At 41.1% G+C, this 23,559-nt stretch overlaps 1 protein-coding gene across 6 annotated transcripts in view; it reads right to left on the bottom strand.

The window, feature by feature from the left end:
• Nucleotides 1-16,631: 16,631 nt before the first annotated feature.
• The window catches only part of CEP152 (centrosomal protein 152), a 29,772-nt gene continuing 22,844 nt past the window's right edge, over nucleotides 16,632-23,559 (bottom strand). For all 6 annotated transcript variants that reach the window (XM_062000214.1, XM_062000216.1, XM_062000218.1 and 3 more), the window contains 5 exons: nucleotides 19,296-19,377; nucleotides 19,107-19,201; nucleotides 18,470-18,626; nucleotides 18,095-18,198; nucleotides 16,632-17,856 (listed from right to left, as the gene is read on the bottom strand). In XM_062000214.1, the coding sequence (XP_061856198.1) occupies nucleotides 16,856-17,856; nucleotides 18,095-18,198; nucleotides 18,470-18,626; nucleotides 19,107-19,201; nucleotides 19,296-19,377 (1,439 nt within the window). In that variant the 3' untranslated portion in view covers nucleotides 16,632-16,855. The remainder of the gene's footprint in view (nucleotides 17,857-18,094; nucleotides 18,199-18,469; nucleotides 18,627-19,106; nucleotides 19,202-19,295; nucleotides 19,378-23,559) is intronic.

Genomic DNA, 23,559 nt, shown 5'->3' with positions numbered 1-23,559 from the left:
CAAACACATGGGCAGGGATGTCCATACATTCCTCTAGTAAAAGACAAGCTCCTAGCTAACCACGCCTTAGAGCACCTCCCTATGTTTATCAATATCATGTATATAAATCATTTTATATACTGGCTAAAAAGTTAAAATGGAGGTGATTGTCAGAAATGCCTGTTTGTCCTGCTATTTGATTCTTATGAAAACACTGAAGTTCAGTGTTTTGATGATCCTTGTGTTCACTACTGTTTGATACTCAGTACTGCTCTCCTTCCTTCCTGGCCTTTACCAAGACACTTCATTTCATCATACACAAACATTTGTTCCTCTCTTCCTGTAGGATGCTTATCAGAATCTTCATATCTTAGACAAATTGTTTTGAACTGTTGCAAACAAAAAAAGTCTTATCACTGGAAGCCCTGTGACAGACTTGGGAGTTCATTTAATTTATGAGGATTTACTTACATTTCTATGAACTTTTATAGTAATTGTATTTTTCAATCCATAAATTTAGTGTAACCCCAGTGAGCAAAAATAAGTGTGTCCATCTTACATAGGCCTTTTAAAATAAAGCCTTGATTATGCCAATGAAAACAAACAGTGTGGGAAAGTTTTGCTCTGTGTATTTTTTAAATGCATTACAAGCACAAACAGTAATTACATCCAGACAACCAATCAACTGGTTTAAATCTAAAAGAAAAGAAATGAAAGAATTAGGTAACTTAAAATAAATCACCCATTTTTCTAATGCTGTTTGGTCAGCAAGCTGTGATAACTAGCTACAAAATCCATTAACAGTAGCTTTGGGGGACAAATTTCACTTCAGAGTTTTACTTCTTTTTTACAAATGGTTGAAGTTTTCATCTGTCAGCTGAGTTTATAAGGCTGGAGGAGAAAATTCAACCTACATTACCATGTAACTCCAGAATTTGTGATACTGTGCAAAGTGTTGGGGCAATCATTCCGTAATCTTATAAGAATTAAAAGGTCTCTCTTGGCTCCAACATGAGGCATCTCTGCTGTTGGGAAAATTCCACTCTTTCATCTCAGTTGTATCCTAAGATGACCATAAACCTACTACATTCTATCCAGATTCACAATAGTTTTAGCACAGAATTTACGTTGTTTTAAGCAAATCAGGTTTCTTAATTTACAAGAACGGGGCAAATTTTGATATCACTCCACTAAAAATTGTAGAAGTCAAACAATAATTGGATTTGTCCTTACTAAGATCTGAATGAAATAGTTGCTCTTACGACTCTACAACACTTGGATTCCTCAGTAGCAGTGACAAAGGCAGCACGAGGAAGCTCAAGGGGTGCCTTCATTCAGATTCCTAAACATAGGACTGAGGAGGAGGTAAGTTCTGTACCACATTCATAGCTACCTTATTTTCTAAAACTAGGTCTCATTTTAAAATCTATCCTTACCTATTGAGAGTGAAACATACATCTCCATTTACTGAAGACATCTGAGATCACATTAACAGAGTTATACATAAAGGACAACTAAACCAGAAGAAGTTCTATGACTTCTGTTCTGTGCTCCAGGAAGGGGAAGTACAACCTAGTTTTGTAAAGACTAATATTGAATAGAAATACAACTAAAATACAAGCAGAATTTCTTTTCCATTTAAAATCCCAGTCTAATACATTGACATATTTCATTCTATGCTTACAGCTAGAAAACCTGAAGTTTAACAATAAACGTTTCTTTCATTTAAAAAGAAATATTTTAAACTAGTGCAAGAAAAGGAAATATAGATACTTCTATTTTCTGTCAGCTCTAACCATGTCAAATTTAATGGGAACTTTGCCAGAGTAACATTTGCAAGTCAAGTTTCCTCAATCTTACATTTGTCCCAGATGACCTCTTAAATCCCACCTGTAAGCTCAGAAGCAAAGTGAAACAAATTTCATGGCTTGCCATTCATCAAATGCCTGCTGGTGGGCGGATTTTCAGGCTAAGACACTGAGCAAAACGGATATAGCTTTTTATTAGAACTAATACATGCCAAGTGGGTGGAAATCAGTAACTAGGAGCCTCTTCTTGTAGCTCTCATTTATGCAGAACTCCCTACTGACTCAAACAAAGACAGCTGAATCAGGCCCTACATTCCTTCAGACATTGTGTCAGCAAGGGATTGGGTGTCTCTGCCTCTGGTTTCCATCCCAGTGTTCCTCTAGCTATGAGATGTCTCGGTTGATAGGGAGTTGCCCCATGATGCAGTTGAAATAATAAAATAGGTAATAAGAGACCAGGGATTAGACTTTGAACCCACCACATTCCATTTGCAAGGCCCTTCCTTTGAGAAAAAAAACCACTATGAGAGCACTGCATACAGCTGGCATTGAATCAGTGATGAATTGATGTTGGAAGGGACCTGTGGAGGTCATTTGGTCCAGTCCCCAGCTAAGAGCAGGACCAACAAGAGTAGGCTGCTCAGGCCCTATTCATCTTGGTTCTGAATACCTCCAAGGATGGACACTCCACTTTTCTGGAGTAACCTTCTCCACTGTTTTACAGCCTTCATTATGAATATTATTTTTCTTAATACTTAGTAGGAATTTCCCTTGTTAGAATTTAGGCCTGTGCCTCTCATCCTACTGCTACTCACCACCCAGCAGAGTCAGGCTCTATCTCCTCTATATGCTGCAGGCAGCAATAACATTGTCCTTTAGCTTTGCTGATTAAATTTGAATGAACCCTCTCCTCAGAGAGCGTTGCTTTCTCCTCAGAGAGTGTTGCTTTAGCGCCTAACCATCCTGGTGGCCCTCAGTCAGCTGTCAATGGTCTCGGAGTTTAGAGGCAGGGTGATTTTCTTTGGTTCAGGTTGGGGGTTTTTTTATACCAGGCTGCCCAGGGATGGATACAGTACTGCAGATGCAGTTTCTCAAGTACCAAAGGAGGAGAAGAATCAGTTCCCTCCACTGCTTGGCTGCACTCCCACTAATAACAGCTCGATATGCAGATGGCGACCTTCGCTGCAAGGGCGCAGTGCTGACTCACGGATCACAGTGAGGAGTCTCCAGGCAGCCAATAGTTCAGTACAGCTCTGATCTGCACTTTCCTTCATTCAGTAACTTTCCAAAGGCTGACTTCATTTCCTCAGGTTTTCTAGATACCAGTAAATTACATCAAGGCTCTGTGATTTCTTACTGGGTGTGAAATCATTTGGGGATTCCCTCCACTGCCCTGTCTGTTGAAAGTATGAACATTTACTGACTGAGAATCACTGGGGTGTGGTTTGATCGGGTTCATAAGTTTCAGCAACGAGTCTTCATTGCCTCAAAACTCCTGTCAGATGCACTTTCATACAATATGCTGGATAGAACATAATCCATTTAATAATCTATACATCTTGCACTTCCAGTATTGTTACTTGGGTATATTCAGTCTGCAGAAGTCGATAGGAAACTTCCTATTCACGTTAAGATTTTGCCTCATTATTAGCCCTTTCTCATTTATGCATTGGCTCAACTTGCATCAAGCTGATTGTCTCCTAAAACAAATAGCCATAAAGCTTACTGATAATATAAACAATCAAGCTGCCTTTCTTGATGAGGAAACAGGAAATAATAATTGTAGTTAATTCAAAAAGTGCATTCATTTTACAAGGAACTAAATATAGTTAAGGAAGCTGAGTAGCAAGCTGCAATACCCTCCAAAGCAGGATTGAGAGAGGACAGAAAGCAAGCTCTATACATTTTTTTACTGTGTTTTTTTTAAACTCCTTTTTTTTTCTTTCCTACAAGGAGAAAAAAAAAGATAAAGGGATAATTTAAAATGTATAACTTAGAACATTTGAACTGTGAGTAATTTTTAGTGTTTCTAGTACAAATTATCCAGATTATACAGTTGAAATGGGGTAAGCAGCTCTAATGTTAAGAAACAAGTCATTAAAGCTTTTTCATTTAAAAAAAATATAATCCTGACTGTAAACCATCCCCTGATGGTCTGCAAATTACCAACACCAGATCCACCCAAAATTGCTAGGACTGTGATGAATGGGGTGGAGTTCAGAACAGAATGGTCTGCTACGTTTCTCTTTTTAAAGGGACAGGTCTTGACACTTTACAAATTTTGGATACAAATGCTGAAAACTGGTTTTAGCTTTGTGAACTCTTTTCAATAGCAACAAATAACCCCCCACACAACTTCAGACGAATAAGAACAGGGGTCAAACAGGCACAGAGGCAGCAGAGGAAATGTCATCTGACACCCATAAGGGAGAGCCAAGGAAAAATACTCATGGGCAGGAGATGCTTGGGAAAAAGGACATCTATATCTATCTATCTATGGATATATGAATATATAGTAAGACTGACTTTTCCCACTCCTGCTCTTCAGTAAAAGGAAGGAAATCTAATTTGGTGGATGAAACAGAGGGTGATGTAAATAAGAGATTCATGCTGCCTTTTCAAGATAAGGAAATCTTTCCGAGGCTCCAGTCTGGACGCGTTTTATGATAAACTGTTGGGAAAACAGAGTTTCTCTGCACTGTAATGGTCTGGAGAAACTTCCTTTGGCACTACAAGCCGAGTCCAAAGCCTGAGAGAATTTTTTTCCCCCCCTCCACTTATTTCATTGGACTTCAGAGCGTGCCCTGACTTCAGCGTGGTGAATGCTATTCCATCAGTTAAGCTGAGCTAGAGCAGTGAAGTGTCTGAAAACAGCATATTACATGGATTCTAATGCATTATGGAGAGCTGGAAACAATTCCTTCCATACAATTGGCTACAGAATCTTTCCTCCTTTCCAAAATATGCAGTCTTCTGCATTCTTTGGTCCACATACAAGGCTCTTCACCTACCTGACTTCTTTGTCACAAACAGCAAAACAGCAGTAAGTCTGTGCAGTTTAGCTGACTAAATATTCAGTCTTGCACAGTGATAATATAGAAAATACAAGGAGAAATCTTGGCAATGTTGTCTGAAACAGGAAAGTATTGCTTTTTGAATTTACTCCAACTTGTAAAAAGTAGAATTCACATATATGTCATGCTCTAATACACACACTCAACAGTGACAAATTCAGAGCCAAATGTGTTACAGAAACAACCGCACTATTGTATGAGTTCAGTGGATCACTGATATGATGTGCTGACAACAGCCATTCCCCATGTAATCCTGGAAAAAGTTACTTTTTTTAAGGCAATTCAGCATTTGAAACCATTTGCATTTTCTGTGGGTTTTTTTTTCCATTTCATTTCCACTTCTCCCTTCCAGTGGTAGCATAAACTGCATTTTAAGGGTAACTTCACTTAAAGCAGCTCTAGTAGCTACTCATCCTGCTTTGACAGGTTTGTTTCACAAGCTGTCCTTTCTCATCCTGTGGTGAAACACTGTTTAATACCACTTGCCAGGAAAAAAAAGGGGGGAAAAATATCTTAAAGAAAATACGACCATTTATGCCACTGGCTAAACCCATCACATGGGTGAGATCAGCCCTGTGCTTAATCAAATTCTATGCTGGAGAAGAGAGCTCTCCTAGGACTGTGATTTGAAGGACAGAAGTTGAAAGAAAATCTGAGGAATTTCTTCTACTCATGCAGAATGCAGGTGGGATTTAGCCCAGGGAGATGCTGGGAAGTACAACAGTGTGTTAATCTGCAAATCCCAGCTATAAACCTATCTGAGTCTGCACTGTTCAACCCTACTCCTGAGCTATCACCAGACAGCCTTGTTTCCAGAAAACGCTGTCTGACAGCTGCCAGGTGTGGAAGTTGCTGTTCTTCAGATGATCAGCAAAATATGTTCCACGGTTGCCAGCACTTCTGCAAGAAAGCATTCAGCAGACAGTGTGGTGATTTAATTTATAAGGTTGTTCATATTCCAGAAGCTCTCAGAAACCCCAAGTGAGACTGGAGCCCCATTATGCTATAGTAATAACACAGAAAGAAAGCTCCAGACAATTAGCAGTTGCCATTCGACACCAGGCCTGGGCAAACTGTAGCAGTGGTGGAAAGACACCCTAGCAGCAAAGCAAACACATAGACAGTAAGTAGTCCATCTCTGGGATGACTCCAGATCTTCATTTACCATAACTAACCTTTTTGGATTTGACCCCTTGCATAGTCATTTTTAAGACCTTATCCTAAATGTCTTAAATCTGTTTTCCTTGTCAACAGTCTCATTCTTCTGAAAATACAAAAAGGGATGAGAATAATGATAAAGGAGAGTGTCCCCTTATGAGGGGCTTTAGCACATATTTCTTATCAGTCATATCATTGCTTCTGGTGGTCGGTGAGTTTGCCAATAGGAATGAAGAGCTGACACCTAGCAGTGCTTTTAAGCACCACCTGGGGAATAAGCAGGAGGAACTGGGGATGTGGGTGCAGATGGAGGGTCGTGACCTCATTGCAGTTACTGAGACATGGTGGGACAGTGACATGAGTGAAGCATAGCCATGGCTGGCTATGTGCTATTTAGGAAAGACAGGCCAATGAGGTGAGGGGGTGGAATTGCTCTCTGTGTGAAAGAGCAATTACAGTGCATTGAGCTGGGCAGGGATGAGAGGTGGGTTGAGTGGTTATGGATGGGAATTAAGGGGCAGGGTAGTGTGAGTGATACTATTGGGGGAGTTTAGTATTGGCCACCTGATCAGGAAGAGAAGTAGATGAGGCTTTCTGCAAAGAGCAGAGAGCTGCCTTGCGATCACAATCCCTGGGCCTCAGGGGGCACTTGAAGTACCCTGATATTTGCTGGCAAAGCCACTCGGCCAAGCACATGCAGTGGAGGAGGTTCCTACAGAATGCTGATGACAACTTCCTGTCACAGGTGATTGAGGAACCATGAGGAGAGGTGTGCTGCTGGACCTTGTGCTGATAAATAAAGGTCTGGTTGGGGATGTGAAGGTTAGAGACTGCCTTGGCTACAGTGACCATGATAGAGTTCAAGATCCTGTGTGGAAGAGGCAGGACACCAAGCTGGACTGTGACCCTGGATTTCACATGAGCTGATTTTGGCCTCTTCAAAGACCTGCTTGGAGGAATCTCATGGGATAGGATTCTAGATGGTAAGAGTGCCCAAGAGAGCTGGTTGGTCTTCAAGCATCACTTCCTCCAAGCCTCAGATCGGCATATCCTCACAAGTAGAAAATCAAGGAGGCAAGAGGCCTGCATGGTTGAAAAAAGAACTACTGGAACTACTCAAGAGGTGGAAAAAGGGCCTGTTTTTTTCAAATACATCAGCAGCAGGAAGATTAGGAAGAATGTGAGCCTGTTGATGAACACAGAGGATGTTCTGGCGACAGAGGATGCAGAGAAGGCAAAAGTACTGAATGCCACCTTTGCCTCAGTCTTCACTGCTAGGGCTGGCCCTTGGGAAGCCCAGTCCCTGGATAACAGTAGAATAGTCTGGGAAATGGAAGACCTTCTCTTGGTGGACAAGGATGAGGTTAGAGACCTGTTGAGGAAGCTTAACACCCAACAACTCATCCTGGATGCCGTTGCAAAGCACATGAAGGAAAAGATGGTTATCAAGGAGATTCAACATGGATTCACCAAGGGGAAATCCCCCTTGACCAACCTGATAGCCTTCTACAAGAGTATAACTGGCTGGCTAGATGAGAGGAGTGGATGTTATCTATCTTGATTTCAGCAAGGCCTTTGACATTGTGTCCCATAACATCCTCATCAAAAAGCTCAGACAGGGTGGCTTGGATGAGTGGATGCTGAGGTGGATCGAGAGCTGGCTGAATGACAGAGCCCAGAGAGTGGTTATCAATGGACCTGAGTCAAGTTGGAAGCCTGTGACCAGTGGGGTTCCACAAGGGTCAGTTCTGGGGCCATTCTTGTTCAACATATTCATCTCCTCCAGATGAGGTGATTGACGGTACCCTCAGCAAGTTCGCTGATAACACCAAACTGGGAGGACTGGCTGATTCCCCAGAGGCTGTGCTGCCATTCAGCAGGATCTCAACCGGCTTGAGATTTGGGCAGAGAGGAACATGAGGTTCAACAAGGACAAGTGCAGAGTCCTGAACCTGGGAAGGAACAACCCCATGCACCAGTACAGGCTGGGGGTAACCTGCTGGAGAGCAGCTCTGCAGAGAGAGACCTGGGAGTCCTGGTTGATAACAAACTAAACATGAGCCAGCAATGTGCCCTCGTGGCCAAGAAGGCCAATGGCATCCTGGGATGCATCGAAAAGAGTGTGGCCAGCAGGTCAAGGGAGGTTCTTCTCCCCCTCTACTCTGCCCTGGTGAGGCCTCATCTGGAGTACTGTATCCAATTCTGGGCTCCTCAGCTCAAGAGGGACAGGGAACTTCTGGAGAGAGGCGAGTGCAGGGCCACCAAGCTGATCAGGGGACTGGAGCATCTTATGAGAGATCTTATGTGGGAACTGGGGCTGTTCAGCCTGGAGAAGATTGAAGGGGGACCTCATTAATACTTAAAAACATTTAAACTGTGAATGTCAAGAGGATGGGACAACAATTTTTTCTGTGGTGTCCAGTGATAGGACAAGGAGTAGTGAACAAAAGCTGGAACACAGAAAGTTCCACTTAAGGAAAAGCTTCTTTCCTATGAGGGTGAGGGAGGCCTGGCACAGGCTGCCAGGGAGGGTGTGGAGTCTCCTCTGGAGGTTTTCAAAACTTGCCTGGATGTGTTCCTGTGTGACCTGACCTAGGTGGACCTGCTTTGGACTAGATGATCTTTAGAGGTCCCTTCCAACCCCTACCATTCTATGACTCTGTGATACCATGTCACAGTTCCAGTTCATAGGAACTGCTTGACAGGATTGTATATTTCTTCCTCCTGTTTTACATTTGTTTCCACTCCATTCTCCATGCTTTTCCTACCTAAATTTAAGAACAGCTTCGTATACACTTCAGGGGTAGGAAGTATGTTGACTTATAAGAGATAAGCTCTTCTGTAAATCTTGGACAAAATCATTCACTAAATATAAGCAGGCCCAACAAAGAACAAAGAACCTGCCTTGCTTCACACATACCTGACACGTGTGTTCTTAACCCAGGTGAAACCTTACTGAACTATCAGAGATTTGTGAAGAGGATGAGCACTGGAACACATTGCGACATAAAGACCGTGGAGTCTCTGTCCTTGGAGATAATCAAAACCTTGAGCAATTGGCTCTAGGTGGCCCTCAAGCAGCAGAGTTTGGACCAGATGACCTCCAAAGCTCCTTTTGAATCTCAGACACTCTATGATTGCTCTGACAAGTAGGGTAACATGGATCATGAGCTTCATATTGAGGTCTACTCAATCACTTCCTCTCAGATACTTCTACTGGGTCACAGAGTTTCAATAGATTTTCTCTGTTTTGGAGACCTAGAATCATTGAGTCTGAATCCACATTGGCCAAGTTCCCTGTTCACCTAAGCACAAGAACCCAGAAGTCTTGCTTTGACTCATATCTTAAGTTGCAGAGCTCTTAAATAACCTCACCTCTGCTTCAAAGTACTGGAGTGTAAGGCTGCCTGAAATTGCACAGATTTTATACAGAGAGCTAGCAAACTGAATGCTCAGAGAATAAAAGTAAGTAAGGAAATCTGTTACAACTACCACACCCCAGTGGCAGAGCTGGGACAGGACCACCTGCAGAACTGCCAGGTTGCCCCAAGCAGCAGTGGATCCTTCCCTACCCAAGCCCATACACTCTGTAAGACAGGGCCTGCCAGCTTGTTTCAATCAAGAAACTTCTGCACCAGCTGCCTGCTTGTGTGCTTTTTACAGCACATTACATATCTTAACCTCCTTCCTACATATGTATCTGTGAATGATTTCAATTTAATTTGACTGTTGACTGTTCAAGAGAAGAGTTAAGAACAAGTTAAACTCCCTGGCTGACGAATTGGTCACAACTTCCCGCAGGGACTGCTCAGACATCCGCAATGATAAATAAAGTCAAAGCCTCTACTGGCTCAGCTCATGTTTATTAGAACTATCTGCTAATGACCTACAGGGAACAATCTTGAGAGACGTAGGAAATAGTTTCCCCAGCTATTGGTTATTATAACATGCATCGCTGACACAGGCAAATCATCTCTTGTAAGAGTGCTGCAGGAAGACAGGAGTTACGTTTTATGAAGGATTTTACTTCTCACATCTGGGTTCCTCCCAGCTTGGAAGGAAACTGAGATACTTAAGTTTTCCACAAAAGAAAAATCATGCATGAAAAAGGCCAAGCTTGGATCTCCTAAACTGTTTCATTTAAATTTTGACTTTTTAGAGTTACAGAAGTTTACAAATGCAGACTCGTTTTAAAACAAAAGGTTCCATTCAAACAGCGTTAAAATGTTTCGATTCTTGGAACGTTTCCATTTTTCTTCCCTAAGTAAATATGAAGGCAAACACAATTTAGTGAAGTTATTTTCAGAGAACTGTATTTTCAAGTGGAAATTTCTCAACATTTTCTTTATTGACTCTATACCCCTCTTAGTTCCCTTTGTTTTCCTCCAAGTGTTAGTCCGAGGCATTCTGTAAGGAAATGGAAAAGTTCCAAGGGGGTAGTTTGAAAAGAGCACCTTGCTTCTGAAAAGTGAATCCTCTATCTACATTATTCTTAATATACTCTCTCTGAGCAGAAGAAGAAGAAAGGAGACAAGCATCTTAGGAGCCATGCTATCTTCTCCAAGGACAGTGTATTAGCAAGTCATTTCAAGACCTTTAAAATACAGCCACAAGAAACAAAGAGTTTAGCTGAGAACTTACCCGTTAACTACTGCTCCATTAAGCCTGGGCTGCACACCTGTAACAGCGTCCCTTACAACCTCAGTAGCTCCAGCAAAGAACTGGAAAAGCAGGAGTTTCTATTCTGATCCTGTAGGGTTTTGTCTGTTTTCCAGCTAGTGGCTAGAAGCCACATCCTACACAAAATGGCCAACTGGCAAGCTTAAAGGAGGAACCCAGTCATTCAACAGTCTCCATATGTCCCACGGCTCGCACAGGCCCGAAGAGCGTCAGACACGCACCAGAACTGGCATATCCCTCAGAACAAGCAGCGCAGCGCTGCACATGGCCCTGGGTCCTGCCCACGTCTCAGCGGCCTTGCCTGCAGTTTGAGCCAGCGTGACATTAACACTAACACCCCTTGTGAATAGGTTTGAGGGCACAGAAAAGAAATGCGTAGCACACGGCTTGAAGATCTTCCTGTATGGACCGATTTTAAAGCTGTGGGTGCAGTTTGGCCTTTAACTGAAGTCAGCATATAAAGAACAGTTTCGTTTAGTTACACTGGCAAGAACCCCAGTCACTGAACTGGTTTCTCTACAGATAGAAGCAGAAGGAAGAAGTCACCAGTAGACTTGTTTTTTACAGAACATTAACACCATCCTTAAATCTATTGTGATGGTGTTATATAAAAGTACATATGGTCTGAGACCACTAGAGGGGAGTAAAGTAACTTGAAAGTGAATGTTTCCTCTACTTGGTTTTGCTGTACAAATTGCATTTGCACATGTTAATTAACAGCTATAGTAAACCCAGAGTATTAAAGAATTGCATTTGCTTAACATTCTAAGCAAAGTTGATTAGATAATTACAGTATTTCTGTACCATTGTCCCCTCTCACTAGGCTGCAGGCTGACAGGGACCATTCGTCATCTGGATGAAGCCAGAACACCAGGGATGGCATTCAGCCAGAACATTTGGCAATAGACATGAATTTCTTTACTTGTATTCAGATTTATAAAGAAGCAATGCTACATGATGGAAACAGACTCATTTTATCGAGCCTGAAAAAGGCACTGGGCTTAAAAGCTTGCTTGGTAGGTAAGCATGTACAAGAAGCAGGAAAATAGGAACCTTGATTCTCACATAGATCACTGCCCAAGTCTACACAACAGTGAAATATTTACACAACCAACGAGAACAGAGGGAGAAACACTATTAATTTGGAAGTGTGAAGTATTCTGCATCAGAATGCTGGCTGAAATCTAACTACAGCTGCAAGTAATGTGCTCCTGTAGCACTGCCAGGTTACCATCGTCTCCATTGTAACCCATCTACACTGTGGGAGACAGGACTGCACAGTGAATCAGCACAAAAGAGCCAACGTTTAAAATCCATTTCAATGGGAAATCTTAGCAACTCCCACAGAACAAAGGGAAACATGAGAACAGAGTTCCAACAGCAGAAGACTGTCTTTGACAGCAAATGTTAAGGATGACTGAAATAAATATGTGTGAATAGACAATATCTCAATAATTCTGTGGAGATTATATGGAAATGGGGACACTGTACAGTAGCCAGCAGATCTCCAGACTTCAGTGGAAAGTACCAACTACAAAGTAAAATGATAGGTAAGGGGGTAATGAGATACAAAACTCCAAGGGTGTTCAGGAAAGCTCAGAAGGGGAAGCAAGCCAGAGCTTTCCTTAGTTGCATATCCACAGGTTAGACTTAGAGAAGCTGGATTTAGTCACAGCAGTCTTGAGAAGCTTTCACAAACCACAGGTAGGGTGTTTTGCAAAGGTTGTAATAATTCTGCAGAAGAACAAATAACCAGCTGAACCAGTCTGAAAACCATCAAGCATAGTAGGATCAAGACTGTCCAATCTAATTTTTTTCCATTTACTGTCCTTTGGACTTTCCCCATTTGTATGCAACAACAGATCTGCACATCCTAAAAGCTGACCTATGCAAAAAAAGATTGAAAGAAATGGTGTTACTTACGTGAAATAAAAACCACGGGGGAAACAGGAGGTTTTAAGCACGACACAAGAGAAATTCAGTGTCATTGGCACATTGGAGAAATGGTAACAAGCAGCAAAAGTCCAGGTAAGACAAAAAGGGAATGGGAAGGCAGCCTTCCAGCAGTGAGGATAATGCTGGAAAGGATTTCAGAACACACTGGACAAACATCCATAGGACCAATATCAGCACAGGTTATTCTCTACCTTGCAGCAGGAAAACAGGCTGTGTGACCTGTCATTTTAGAAAGGTAAAGGAGACCAGTGACATTGGGTAAATTGTAATTCATTAATATCATGTAATTTTATGAACTTGATAACACAAGAAAAAATGGTATGTGTCACTCTGGAGAAGAAATAAAGATGAATCAATTTCCCACCAGTAAAGGCAAAACACCTCTTAAAACATGCAAAGCCACGGAGAGATCATGCAAAGTCAAAGGGAGAATCCAAGATTAAAAAATAGAGCAGGACGTGGGGGGTGGGGTGGAAAGAAAGAAAGTGCAAAGCCAGAGAAAACTGACATAAAAAGACAAAAGGTATTAAAAAATGGTACAAGGGAATAAACTGGGCTAGAAGAAAGGAAGTGTAAATGCAAAGTGAAGTCATCAAGTAGAAAGAAAGGGTCATTTAGTGGTCAAAGTACTAGCCAAGGGTTTTAAAAACCTAGTTTTAATTTTCTTTTCAGGCTTCCTAACTTTCCAAACAAGCCACCTGAACTCTCATGGCCTCAGTTCCTACTCAAATAGCTATTCTTGTGCACAGCAACTTGCAGTGACAGGAATTAAGGTTTCAGATGTGCATGTATGTCTACCAAAAATAAAGAATGTGGGCATTTCAAGACAATTTATGCTTAATTTATTTCATTAATAGTCACAGGTGTTGCTTATTCCAGCTAAAAGAAGCCACTCTTTTGAAGAGACAAGCTAAAACACTAGAACCTGAGACCAATAATTAATGTATTCATTGCTAAAAGCATGCATGAGTTGGCAAAGCCTATGCATTCTTGTCCTCTACATCACATATAAGAACCTTATGCACCATCAACTATATAAAGGATGTTTAAGATGTGCACAAAATGTAGATTGTAATTACCACTTAAACATAGTATCAGAATGTCATCTTGGAAACGGATCATGTTGATATTTTAGTATGAAACAGTGACACATTTTTACAAAGAAGCTGCTCTAAGTAGGAATCTGCAGACAAATCATACTTGCAAGGCCAAAACAACTAAAGAATACAATGAAGAGTTCTGCTACTTTGGAGATGGAGGCAGAGTGTGGTTAAAGTTTAAGCTCAATAGTGCCAAACTGCAACATCACTAAAATAAAAGTAGATCTTCCTCCTGTTGTATAAATACAGTATTAAACCCAGGAATCATCTGAATCAGACAGACACACACAGGTAACGAATTCTTGAATCAAACAGGTAAGTTCTTCCAGCAGTATAACCTAGTGGGTGAAAATATGTATCAAATTTATTTGAGGAGATTCATTTAGTGACTGTCACAATCTTGGCTCAACTATACAAGTCCAACCACATATTGCAACACTATACCCCCGTTTCTGACCGGTGTCAGCTGTCCAGTTTCAGGAGCTGCCACCCCCTATGCTGGCCTATTATTGCTTCATTCTTTCCTAATGACGTTAGGAGGAGGGCTGAGGAATGCTTTGACTAGGACTTGTTGATTCTTGGGCTAAATATCTCCTTATTCCTCAAGCTTTACTCACCAGGGAACGATTGCTGCTGTTTGGGAATGGATCTTCCCTCAAGGCCTCTGCAGTTGATTCTCCTTAGGAAAACTTAAAGTTCTCTCAGCAGCTCTGGAGGTCTCTGGAGTCATCAGTGCAACAATACATGCAATAAGCATTAGGTGAGCAAGGATTTAACTGAAACTCTACCCCCATCCACTTTGACATGCATTGCAATTTTTGTCACCAACACAGCTTCAGATCATGATGTGATACAATATGGCTGAAAGAGCAACCAAATCTAGTTGGGCACCTAATGTCCACATTTAAATAGTCTCACTAACTGGTATCAGTAGAGATTCCTCCTCCTCCTCCCCTTTTGCCCAATCTGCATAGTATCTTCCTGTTCCATAAGAGAAGACAGACACTCACAAGAAAGCCCTCAGCTTTCTCCAGAGCAGTCAGTAATGCCAAAGATCCCTTCCCATCAGTGTGGGACCCTGGCTTCTAAATTAAATGTGTGAAGATCATCAGCTGTTCAAAGCTTTAACAGGACTGGGATCATTAAGTACTTCATTCTGCACTGAAACCACAGAGCTTTTAAACACAGGAAATTTTTAAAGAGTTACAGCAAAATGACAGAGTCTCACATACAAACACCACAGAAAAAACAAACTGTACTGGTAGAAGTTACTTTTGAAAAGAATTTTAAAAGCAGTTTGCACACTGGCACCAGGCCTGGCATTTTGGGGAACAACTACAGAGAAGGTCTGGAATCCACCTCGAATGAAGGATTAGTTGGAAAAGTACATTAGGTGCAGGGTAACAATCTATTGGGCCCTCAGCTGCTCTGTGAGAATGGTCAGGGATGTCCCTGCATGTTTACTTTTACAGCTGCAGGCTTTCTTCACCTGGGGAAGGTTTCTGGACCAGCCCAAGGAATTCAATTAACTTGATATATTGGTTTTGAACACTTGTACAAGTATCTCTCACATGGGGATAAATGTGCTGCTTTTTTACCTTGTGCAATTTAGGAAAATGTTTAATCTAACCCCCAAAAAAAGCCACTCATCATCAAAACAAAAAGCACCCACATGGGGCTTAGAGGACAACTAGTAAAAACTTTCCCCTGCAGACAAGGCCACAGCTATTTCCTCAACTCAGAACTCGGAATTTGGCCCTTGAACTTAACCACTGCCCATGTTTGTTTAGGCACCAGCGGTCTCTCGTGGCCTCAGTTTGCTCCCACTGATGATGACAAACCCCACCTTCACTAAAGGGGATGTGGGGTTGGATTTATGTGCAACATTAAAGGCCACCAAGAAACTCTGAAGTCTCTCATTAGCTCACTCCAGTCTCAAGTCACACACCAGTCCTGCGTACCAAGAGCTGTAATGCATTCTGCCTTGCCAGTTGGCCTGAAATACAAGCAGGCAGGATGGGTTTGTAAAGGAAGTTAAACCACATTTTTCTTCATAAGATCGCTGTTGAATCTTGCACTCTTTTCCTCTTAAAACTGAAAAGATTTTCAGACTAGAGTGCTGTGGGTTCAGTTCTAAATGAACATGCTGACAGCAGTTAAAGCTTGTTGCAGATAAAAGACATACACATCACCTTTGAGATATTATTGAGTCTTTTTTTCTTCTTCCAATATGACATAACAATAGCAAGCAAAACCTTTGAATGGGTTTTTAGGTATTACTGTTGAAGTGAATTGCAATTAATAGTATGGTTATGGGACTAGCAACAAGTACGATTTAATCAAGCCCTGTGTGAGCAAGCAGCAAACACCTCTTTTCCTCACAGTATCCCTGGAACTGAAATGCTGTCCCAAGGAAAGCAAAAAGTCTAGAAAAGAAATGTGTCTCATAACTCTCTTCAAATCCTGGGCAGGCCATTAAAATAGAAGCTTTCTAAGCATCAGGAAGAACACTATCAATGTTAGCTGAAGACCTAGTAAGTAGCATAGGCTAAGGAACACCTGCAAGCATGGTTATTCTACCTTTCCTCTGCCCAGGAACAGCTTTTGTTTTTTGCTATACTGAAGGGATGAATACTTGATTTGTTATAATAACTGAATGAAAAAATGAAAGCATTTTTGCTTTTATTACAAGGATGCACATAGAGGCTTACAGGAGCTCCTTAAAAATGGAAAAGTCAATTAAAATATTTACTTCAAACAAATCCTCACTGAGCTCTGAAGGATTTTCCATAATCATTTAAAAAGATTACCACAACTTACAGTAGCTTTTAGATAAATACTGCAAGCTAAATTTAATATAAAAATAGATTCTATTTAATAAATTTGTACATAATACACTATACACAATTATGAAAGTGTTATTAAAAAGGTAAACAAAAGTCTACATTAATATTTCAAACAACTTTATGGAATTCCTTCACATAACATTCAAATTGTGTCACATTGGTCATGAAATGGACAAATAGAACAGGTATCCTTCAGGGTTTTTTCCCTTTGAATGAAGAATTGCTGGCATTAGTTCAAGTAGGCTATCAAACCACTATCTTGCTGAAGAGATAGGGGATCCCACACCATTTTGTCCCAAGCATTTGTTGCAGCATTTTCCTGCATTTGAATCTGGCAATGCCTTGAGTTGTGTGACAGCAGAATGTGTTTTATCAGAGTTGAGGAATGAGGTGTGCTCTGGGTTTGTTATCAGGTGGCCACTACTATAAACTTCAGTGCTGTTTTTTGTGCCAAGAATCTTGCCATCGCCATTAGAAATGTCTCTCTGAGAAGTAACACGTTCATCTGCAGGGGAAAATGACTTGATGGGAGGCAACTCTCCACAGCCTGCAGTTTGTGCTTGCACATTAGTACTGCCTTTTTGTTCAGGATACAAGAGAGGCACATCACCACGATCCAGAATCAAGCTTCCATTTACAGAACTCCATTCACTGCAACTTCCTTCATCTCTTTCTGGAGTTTCTTGAAAGTCAAATTCCAGAGCTCTTTTAGATTTACTTTTCAATTTGCCACGTGACTGGATACGTTTATCCTCTTTCAAGACCATTCTTTCATTCTTGCTCTGAAGCATATGAGTTGGCCCAGAGATGGGGTGGCCATTTGTAAAGTTGGGTGCATGCATATTTTCTAACATTGCCTGAGAAGCAGATGGAGGAGCATTCTGATGTGTCCTATTGCTACCAGCACTCAAGAGTCCTTTGTGTGCACTTACAACATGGGCATATTTTTCTACTCCTCCATTGTCATTTGGATAAAACTCTTGCAGAGCATCTCTTGAAGCACCATTCAAATTTTTAGAATTGTTCCCACTCTGAATAGCTGAAGTCACTATTTCATGAAGCATATGTTGAGTTTCAGTCTGCGTTGCATCAAACTGCTGTCTCAAATCACGTGGTACACATTTCTGGACAACTTTATCACTGTTTTTTTTGGTCATGTTTTCACCATGTGATTTGCTTTCCATATGGTTTGACCTAGTCCGAAGCATGGCATCCCTTTTTGAGTACTCAGCTCCAGGTGGTAGATCAGGCAGAGCTAGGAGAGTAGGGAAGGAACTAGATTAATTGAAGAAAACTGTAATGCTGGAAGAAAAACTAGGTTGTTTGGTTTTTTAATAAAGCATTGGAAGCACTGTCAAAGCAAGCATCTCATATTTACCTTTCCATTAGCAATCTTATAAATAAATAGTACTTCAGTTTCCATCAGCATTTTCATTACTACATGCATTAAATCAATACGATCAAGAAGAGAACAACTACAGAAGCCACCATACCCGAGCAGCTGTATTTGCTTTGGGGAATGTGTCGAAGTGGTGTTTCAAGTCCTTTAGCCATTGCAGCAAGCTTACTGGCAGCATCCATTATTTTCTTTTCAGCTCTGCAAAGAATTGTAGAACACACATACACACAAAAATAAATTAAAGCTTAAAGGTGATTCCTTTTCAACTCTGCATTTTCCTTCAAGGTCATGTTAGCAAGAGTCAATGAACACTGAAAAGACAGTATGCCAGACTGCTCAGCAGTGACCCCACACCGATGTGAGCAGACCAGCAAGATTTCAGGTCAAATAGTGTTTGGAAAACCACCAGACTAATACCTACAAACTGCTTTGAAAACCAACAGTAACTGCCAAAGGTACTTGCACTTACCCTTCGTGTTTGCCGTTATCCGTGAGGAGCTGCTGAAGACATGTCAAATAGTACTTGCGCATTTTCCGTGCTGTTTCTTGGCGCTCTCTTAAAACCTCCGCTTTAATCATTTCAGCAGCTCTCTCCTTACTTTCACGGATGTAACACAGCATATCACCTACAAAGACACTTCATTAATACCCTTCTACCCCAGAGAAGGAAGAGAGATAAGGCACCAACAGCACAATCTGAGATTGCCTAGCAGACCTGGAGCAAGCCAGCAACAGCCTGGATTTACCTGCCAATATTCCACCCAAATCATTGTGCCAAGTGCTACCTACTGGATAAACGCCACTGAAGACCACAGCAGGTTGATATGAAGCATCAGACAGGAATCCAGTTGTCCAATTCTCCATCTTCAGCATTTTAAAAAACATAATACAGAGCAAAGCAGCATAACAAGGCTTCACCCATTGCAATTAATCTTGTCTGAGATTATGGTGACAATTCCATTTCTCATATTTATGCTACTAACAAGGAAAAAATTACTTCTCACACAATTCAGCTGTCAGATTCCTGTGCAAGCTGGCTGAAGGCGGAGGAAGTGACAAAGTAAATGATTTTGTTCCAATTTTTCATCTAAGACTTTAGCACTTACATTTAATCTTGCTCACAGCCTTAATGTACTGAGCACGCATTTCTTCCAGCCCCTTCATAGAGTCACAGGATGTACGAGGTTTTGAGATCCCTTCCCTAGACAATGACCCGAAATGCACAGAAGTTACACTCCACACAAAAAAAGCAGATCTTTAAAAAAAAAATTAGCTTCATTGGATTTTTTAAATACCTTGGTGGTGTCCCCAGGTCTTTTAGTTTAGTCTTCATCTCTGAGTTTTCTGCAATTACAGCTTCTAGATCCTTCTCGTTTTCTGTTAAAAAGATGAATCATCATTCACTGCACTTATCTAAATTCAAGTTGAGTTAACAGAAGTTATTAGATAGACTGCTGTCTCCTGTATAAACACTCAGTGTCACAAAGCATCATCAGCAAATGTACAGCTGTTGCAGTAACAAGCACACAGGAATCAATCACAACACACTTCAGTGATGCCTGAACATAAAAGTTACCTCATACAGTAATGAAGCAAACTTAGTCTTCATATGCCATTACTAAACTATGTTGGAGGCAAAACTTCAGTAGATACCAGTTGTACAAGTAGAAAAAGGACAGGCAAAGGAAAAAAATCCCTAACAACAATAACAACCCCCCCCAAACATTAGAAAATAACTATTAATTTGTGGTTTAGCAATTGTGCCTTTTTGGGGGCAGAGGAATAAAAGAAAAACCTTGGTGTTTGTTGGGTTTTTTTAATCTTTTGGTTTGGTTGGTGGTTTGTTGGGTTATTTGGGGTTTTTTAATAACCAAAAGCCACTATTACAGAGGAAGCCTGAACTTTCATGCTGAACTCCACTCAATGCTAAGAAACATATAAGCATTATAATGATCCACCACAGAGAATGAGAAGATAGTGGAGCTGAAAAAGCCTACAGCAGAGGATTTCAAGCTAATGCTGAATACTGTTGATCATGGCATATGATACATACATCAACACTTGTGGGTCATCTCTGCAAGTTAGAGAACCTTAAAATTTATTTCTTAGCTATATAATGTAATTTAAGCAAATGCTTACTTTTTAAAAAGGTACAGATATTTACCATGACTTGAGGAACTGATGGATAAACTTGGATAGACCCATGAAAATCAACAGTTGAGTACTAGCTTTCTTATTTCAGGGGCAAAAAAAACCCCAACATGAATTGAATATCTACACTGAATGCTGGAGATACCTCCACAGCATCCAGCTACAGAAGCTCTCATATGAACCATGGCCTAAGGAAAACAAAGACTGTCACCACATACCAGAGGCCATGTCTCAAAGGCAAGTCTTCCTTCTTTCAGCAGTAGAATATGAGGACCTGAGCCTTGGGAAAGACATGGACTAGCTTCCTTCTCTAGGATGATGGGTAGAAAAGCAAAAAGCAAGCAGCCATCCTACGATACAGGGAGAAGCAATTCATGGCCCTCAGGGATCGTTCGATCATTTGTGATCCAAATCTCATTTTGAATAGTTGAGAGTTCTGCCCCTGGTGACTTCAGTGACAGCAGTACCCTGTTTCCATTAACAGACCTCCTATTACCCTTCAGTCTTTCCTCCAGTCCCCAAGGAAGTTTACTCAGCATATGGTTGTCAACAGAAGAACATAGGAAAAAAAACATGACACAATTCTGTGCCACTTACCCACCTGGCCTTGCTCACATCTCTGCAAGCTGGCCAAAGCATTTCCTATACAAACATTACTTCTTGTACACAAAATTTATTAGAACAGACAACTAAGATTTTTCATTTAAACAAACAAACAAAAACCTAAAACCCCACCCCTCACACAAACCACAGCCTTTGGCAAGTAAGACTACTTCGTCAGTACAGCCTGCTACCCTGGTATCTGCTCTCTCTCCATGCTGACCATTTGCCAAAGCTGCGTACAGTGGCCACAGTGACCCTTCACTGAGGAAGGCTCAAACTATTCTACAGACTTATGACACTCAGCATGTGGTCTGAGACCCCTCCTCAACCAGAACCTTCAGCAAGTCCTATTCCTGCCATGCTCTAAGGGGAGCCTAAAAAAAACGGCCTGAACACTATTGTGTACAGCTTCAACTGATTAAAACACTGCAAAGAGAATGATTCTCTTATTCAATCACCAACATGTTTTCCTTTAAACATCATTCCCTTTGTTCTGCTCCTTAAAACAAAGGCCTCTACTGACTTCAATAAGAGGATAGAGTTCCTCAGATACCAACTGAATGGGAACTGTGCTCCATATGGTACAGTATGCTTAAGTAGGAAGGAAAAAGTTCTTGAGTGCAGGAATGAAGCAAAGCAGGCATTCCTCCTACAAATCCTCTCAAAACCAAACCTAAGCAAAAGGAATTATTGTTGCTATCAGAGACAGATGAATCAATACAACTTCCTCTGAGTGAAAAGTCTACATGCAAGGTTCACAGAGGGAGACTCAATAGGAGGATATGTTTACAGGCACAGCAAAGCTGTTTGATACACCAAAGACTTGGTCCTACTTAGCCCAGATTTTGCTATGGCCAGAGACTTCTACTATGTTAAATGAATAAAGCATGGAGTCTACCATCCTGAGAATTGACAGAAGACAGACATATATGATGCAACAGCATCCACCATGAACATAGGTATTGACATCAAGTTAGATAATATTGCAATTGGTAAAACCATCAGTTTAGACATCAGGCACTATCAATCTGTCTACAGAAGGTGATACGGATATTTAAGAATACAAAAAAATGAGATGTTGGACAGTAAAGAGAAGGCAATTACAACAAAACACTACCCCATAGCCAGAGAAATGTTATTAAAGTACTAGATAACACCTCTACTCAGTCAAAAGCAATCTCCTACAATGGAGAGTCTCAAGTTACTTTACATCATCTTTTTTTTGTCAGAAATCACTTCAGAAATGCCTTATTTCCAGCCTACAGACAGAAGCTATCCTTTCAGTGACTCTTTCAAAAACAGAGTGGGTATTTATATCCATCATTGATAGAGACAACTGTCACATAGGAAAAATATTTAAGAGCTAGAGACCTTTTCTGTCATCTTTCCTGTCTTTCTCATTTCAAAGCAACACCAAAGAAAAATAGTATCTTGATTTAAAAGGCAAAGAGACTAAATAAAGCCTACTTAAAACTTTCCTTTGGTTTTGTAAACCTTGAAGTAAGAAAATAAACAGAACTACAGCTTCAAGCTTCTATTAACTGCAGGAAGGTACAATAAAATGGGGGTCAGTATCTTACTGCTACTGGTGCAAAGGAAACCAAGTATTTGGGGCTGCTCCACCCTTTATACTCCCACTACGGTGGAAAAAGTATGTGCACAGTAGCAGCACAACTCCAAAGCAGACAGCTGAAGAACTCTGACTCACACATATACACTTAGAAATGTATATATGTGCACACATGTGCATTATCTGTACAACCCTGACGGGCAACAAGATCAAGTAGTCAAAGAACATCCGCCAGGTGTTCAGCTTTCCTCTACTCCTTTCCCCGATACATATGAAAGTATACTACAGGGGGTATCAGTTTGTGCTTTTTTGTTAGGAGGAGGGTTGTTTGGCTTTAAAGCATGTCCACACCTCCATTCCATCCACTGAAAATCAAATGACAGAACAGACAAAAATGACTCACGCAGCCAGCAAGGCAGAGCCATTTACAATTATCTTTACGTGACTAACAACCCTAACGTTGGATCTGCTCTGACTTAGCCTCATGCTCCTTTGCAACAAGCTGAAGCTGTTTGCAGGCTACCTCCAGCTCTCTTTTCAAGTCCTGGCACACAGCCACTCTTTTTTCAAGCTCCTGGTAGCAGTATTCACAGCAAAAATATTCCCAAGACCCAAGATTCCTTTTTGCACATTCCTGACATCCAAAGGTAACTGCTGGGAGCTCTACATCAGCCATGGGATCAAAAAAAGAGTCAAACCCAATCTTACTTTTTCCACTCTTTCTCTTGCTGAAAAACATATAACACATTGGCCAAATTAAAATAAGCAAGTGGCTGAAACCCTGCCATAGAAGGTACAGTACCACCTATCAAGTCACTGAACCCTCACAGGTCAATGCACTATTATCAGTGATGACCTGAGTCTTCAGTCACAATGTGAGACCTGTAGCCAGAATTTTTATTACTTAAAAAAACCTAAACCAACAAAAACAACTCACTCCCTAAACCAGCCCTCTCCCCTCCCCAGCCAAGCAGGGTCTTTCTGGAGTCAGCTGAAGGAGATTCTCCCAGCTGGGAAGCTTCACATGCGGCTGAGTCTAGTTAAGTTGAGAAATTCACAAAGACTGGGCTACTTCCAGGAGAGCAACGGCTGCTCTCTACAGCCAGGACAGGGAGCTTTAGAGACAGAAGAGCTACACACACTGCTTGTATTGTTTGGTGTTTAATAGATGGTTTGTTATTTTGGTGTACAAGGAATTCAAGCCACACTACAGGCACAAAGCCAAAGACTCTCTT

Source organism: Colius striatus, chromosome 7, assembly GCF_028858725.1.
Source record: "Colius striatus isolate bColStr4 chromosome 7, bColStr4.1.hap1, whole genome shotgun sequence".
NCBI lineage: Eukaryota > Metazoa > Chordata > Aves > Coliiformes > Coliidae > Colius > Colius striatus.
The sequence above is the reverse complement of the archived record's forward strand: the minus strand, read 5'-3'. Positions and strand labels throughout refer to the sequence as shown.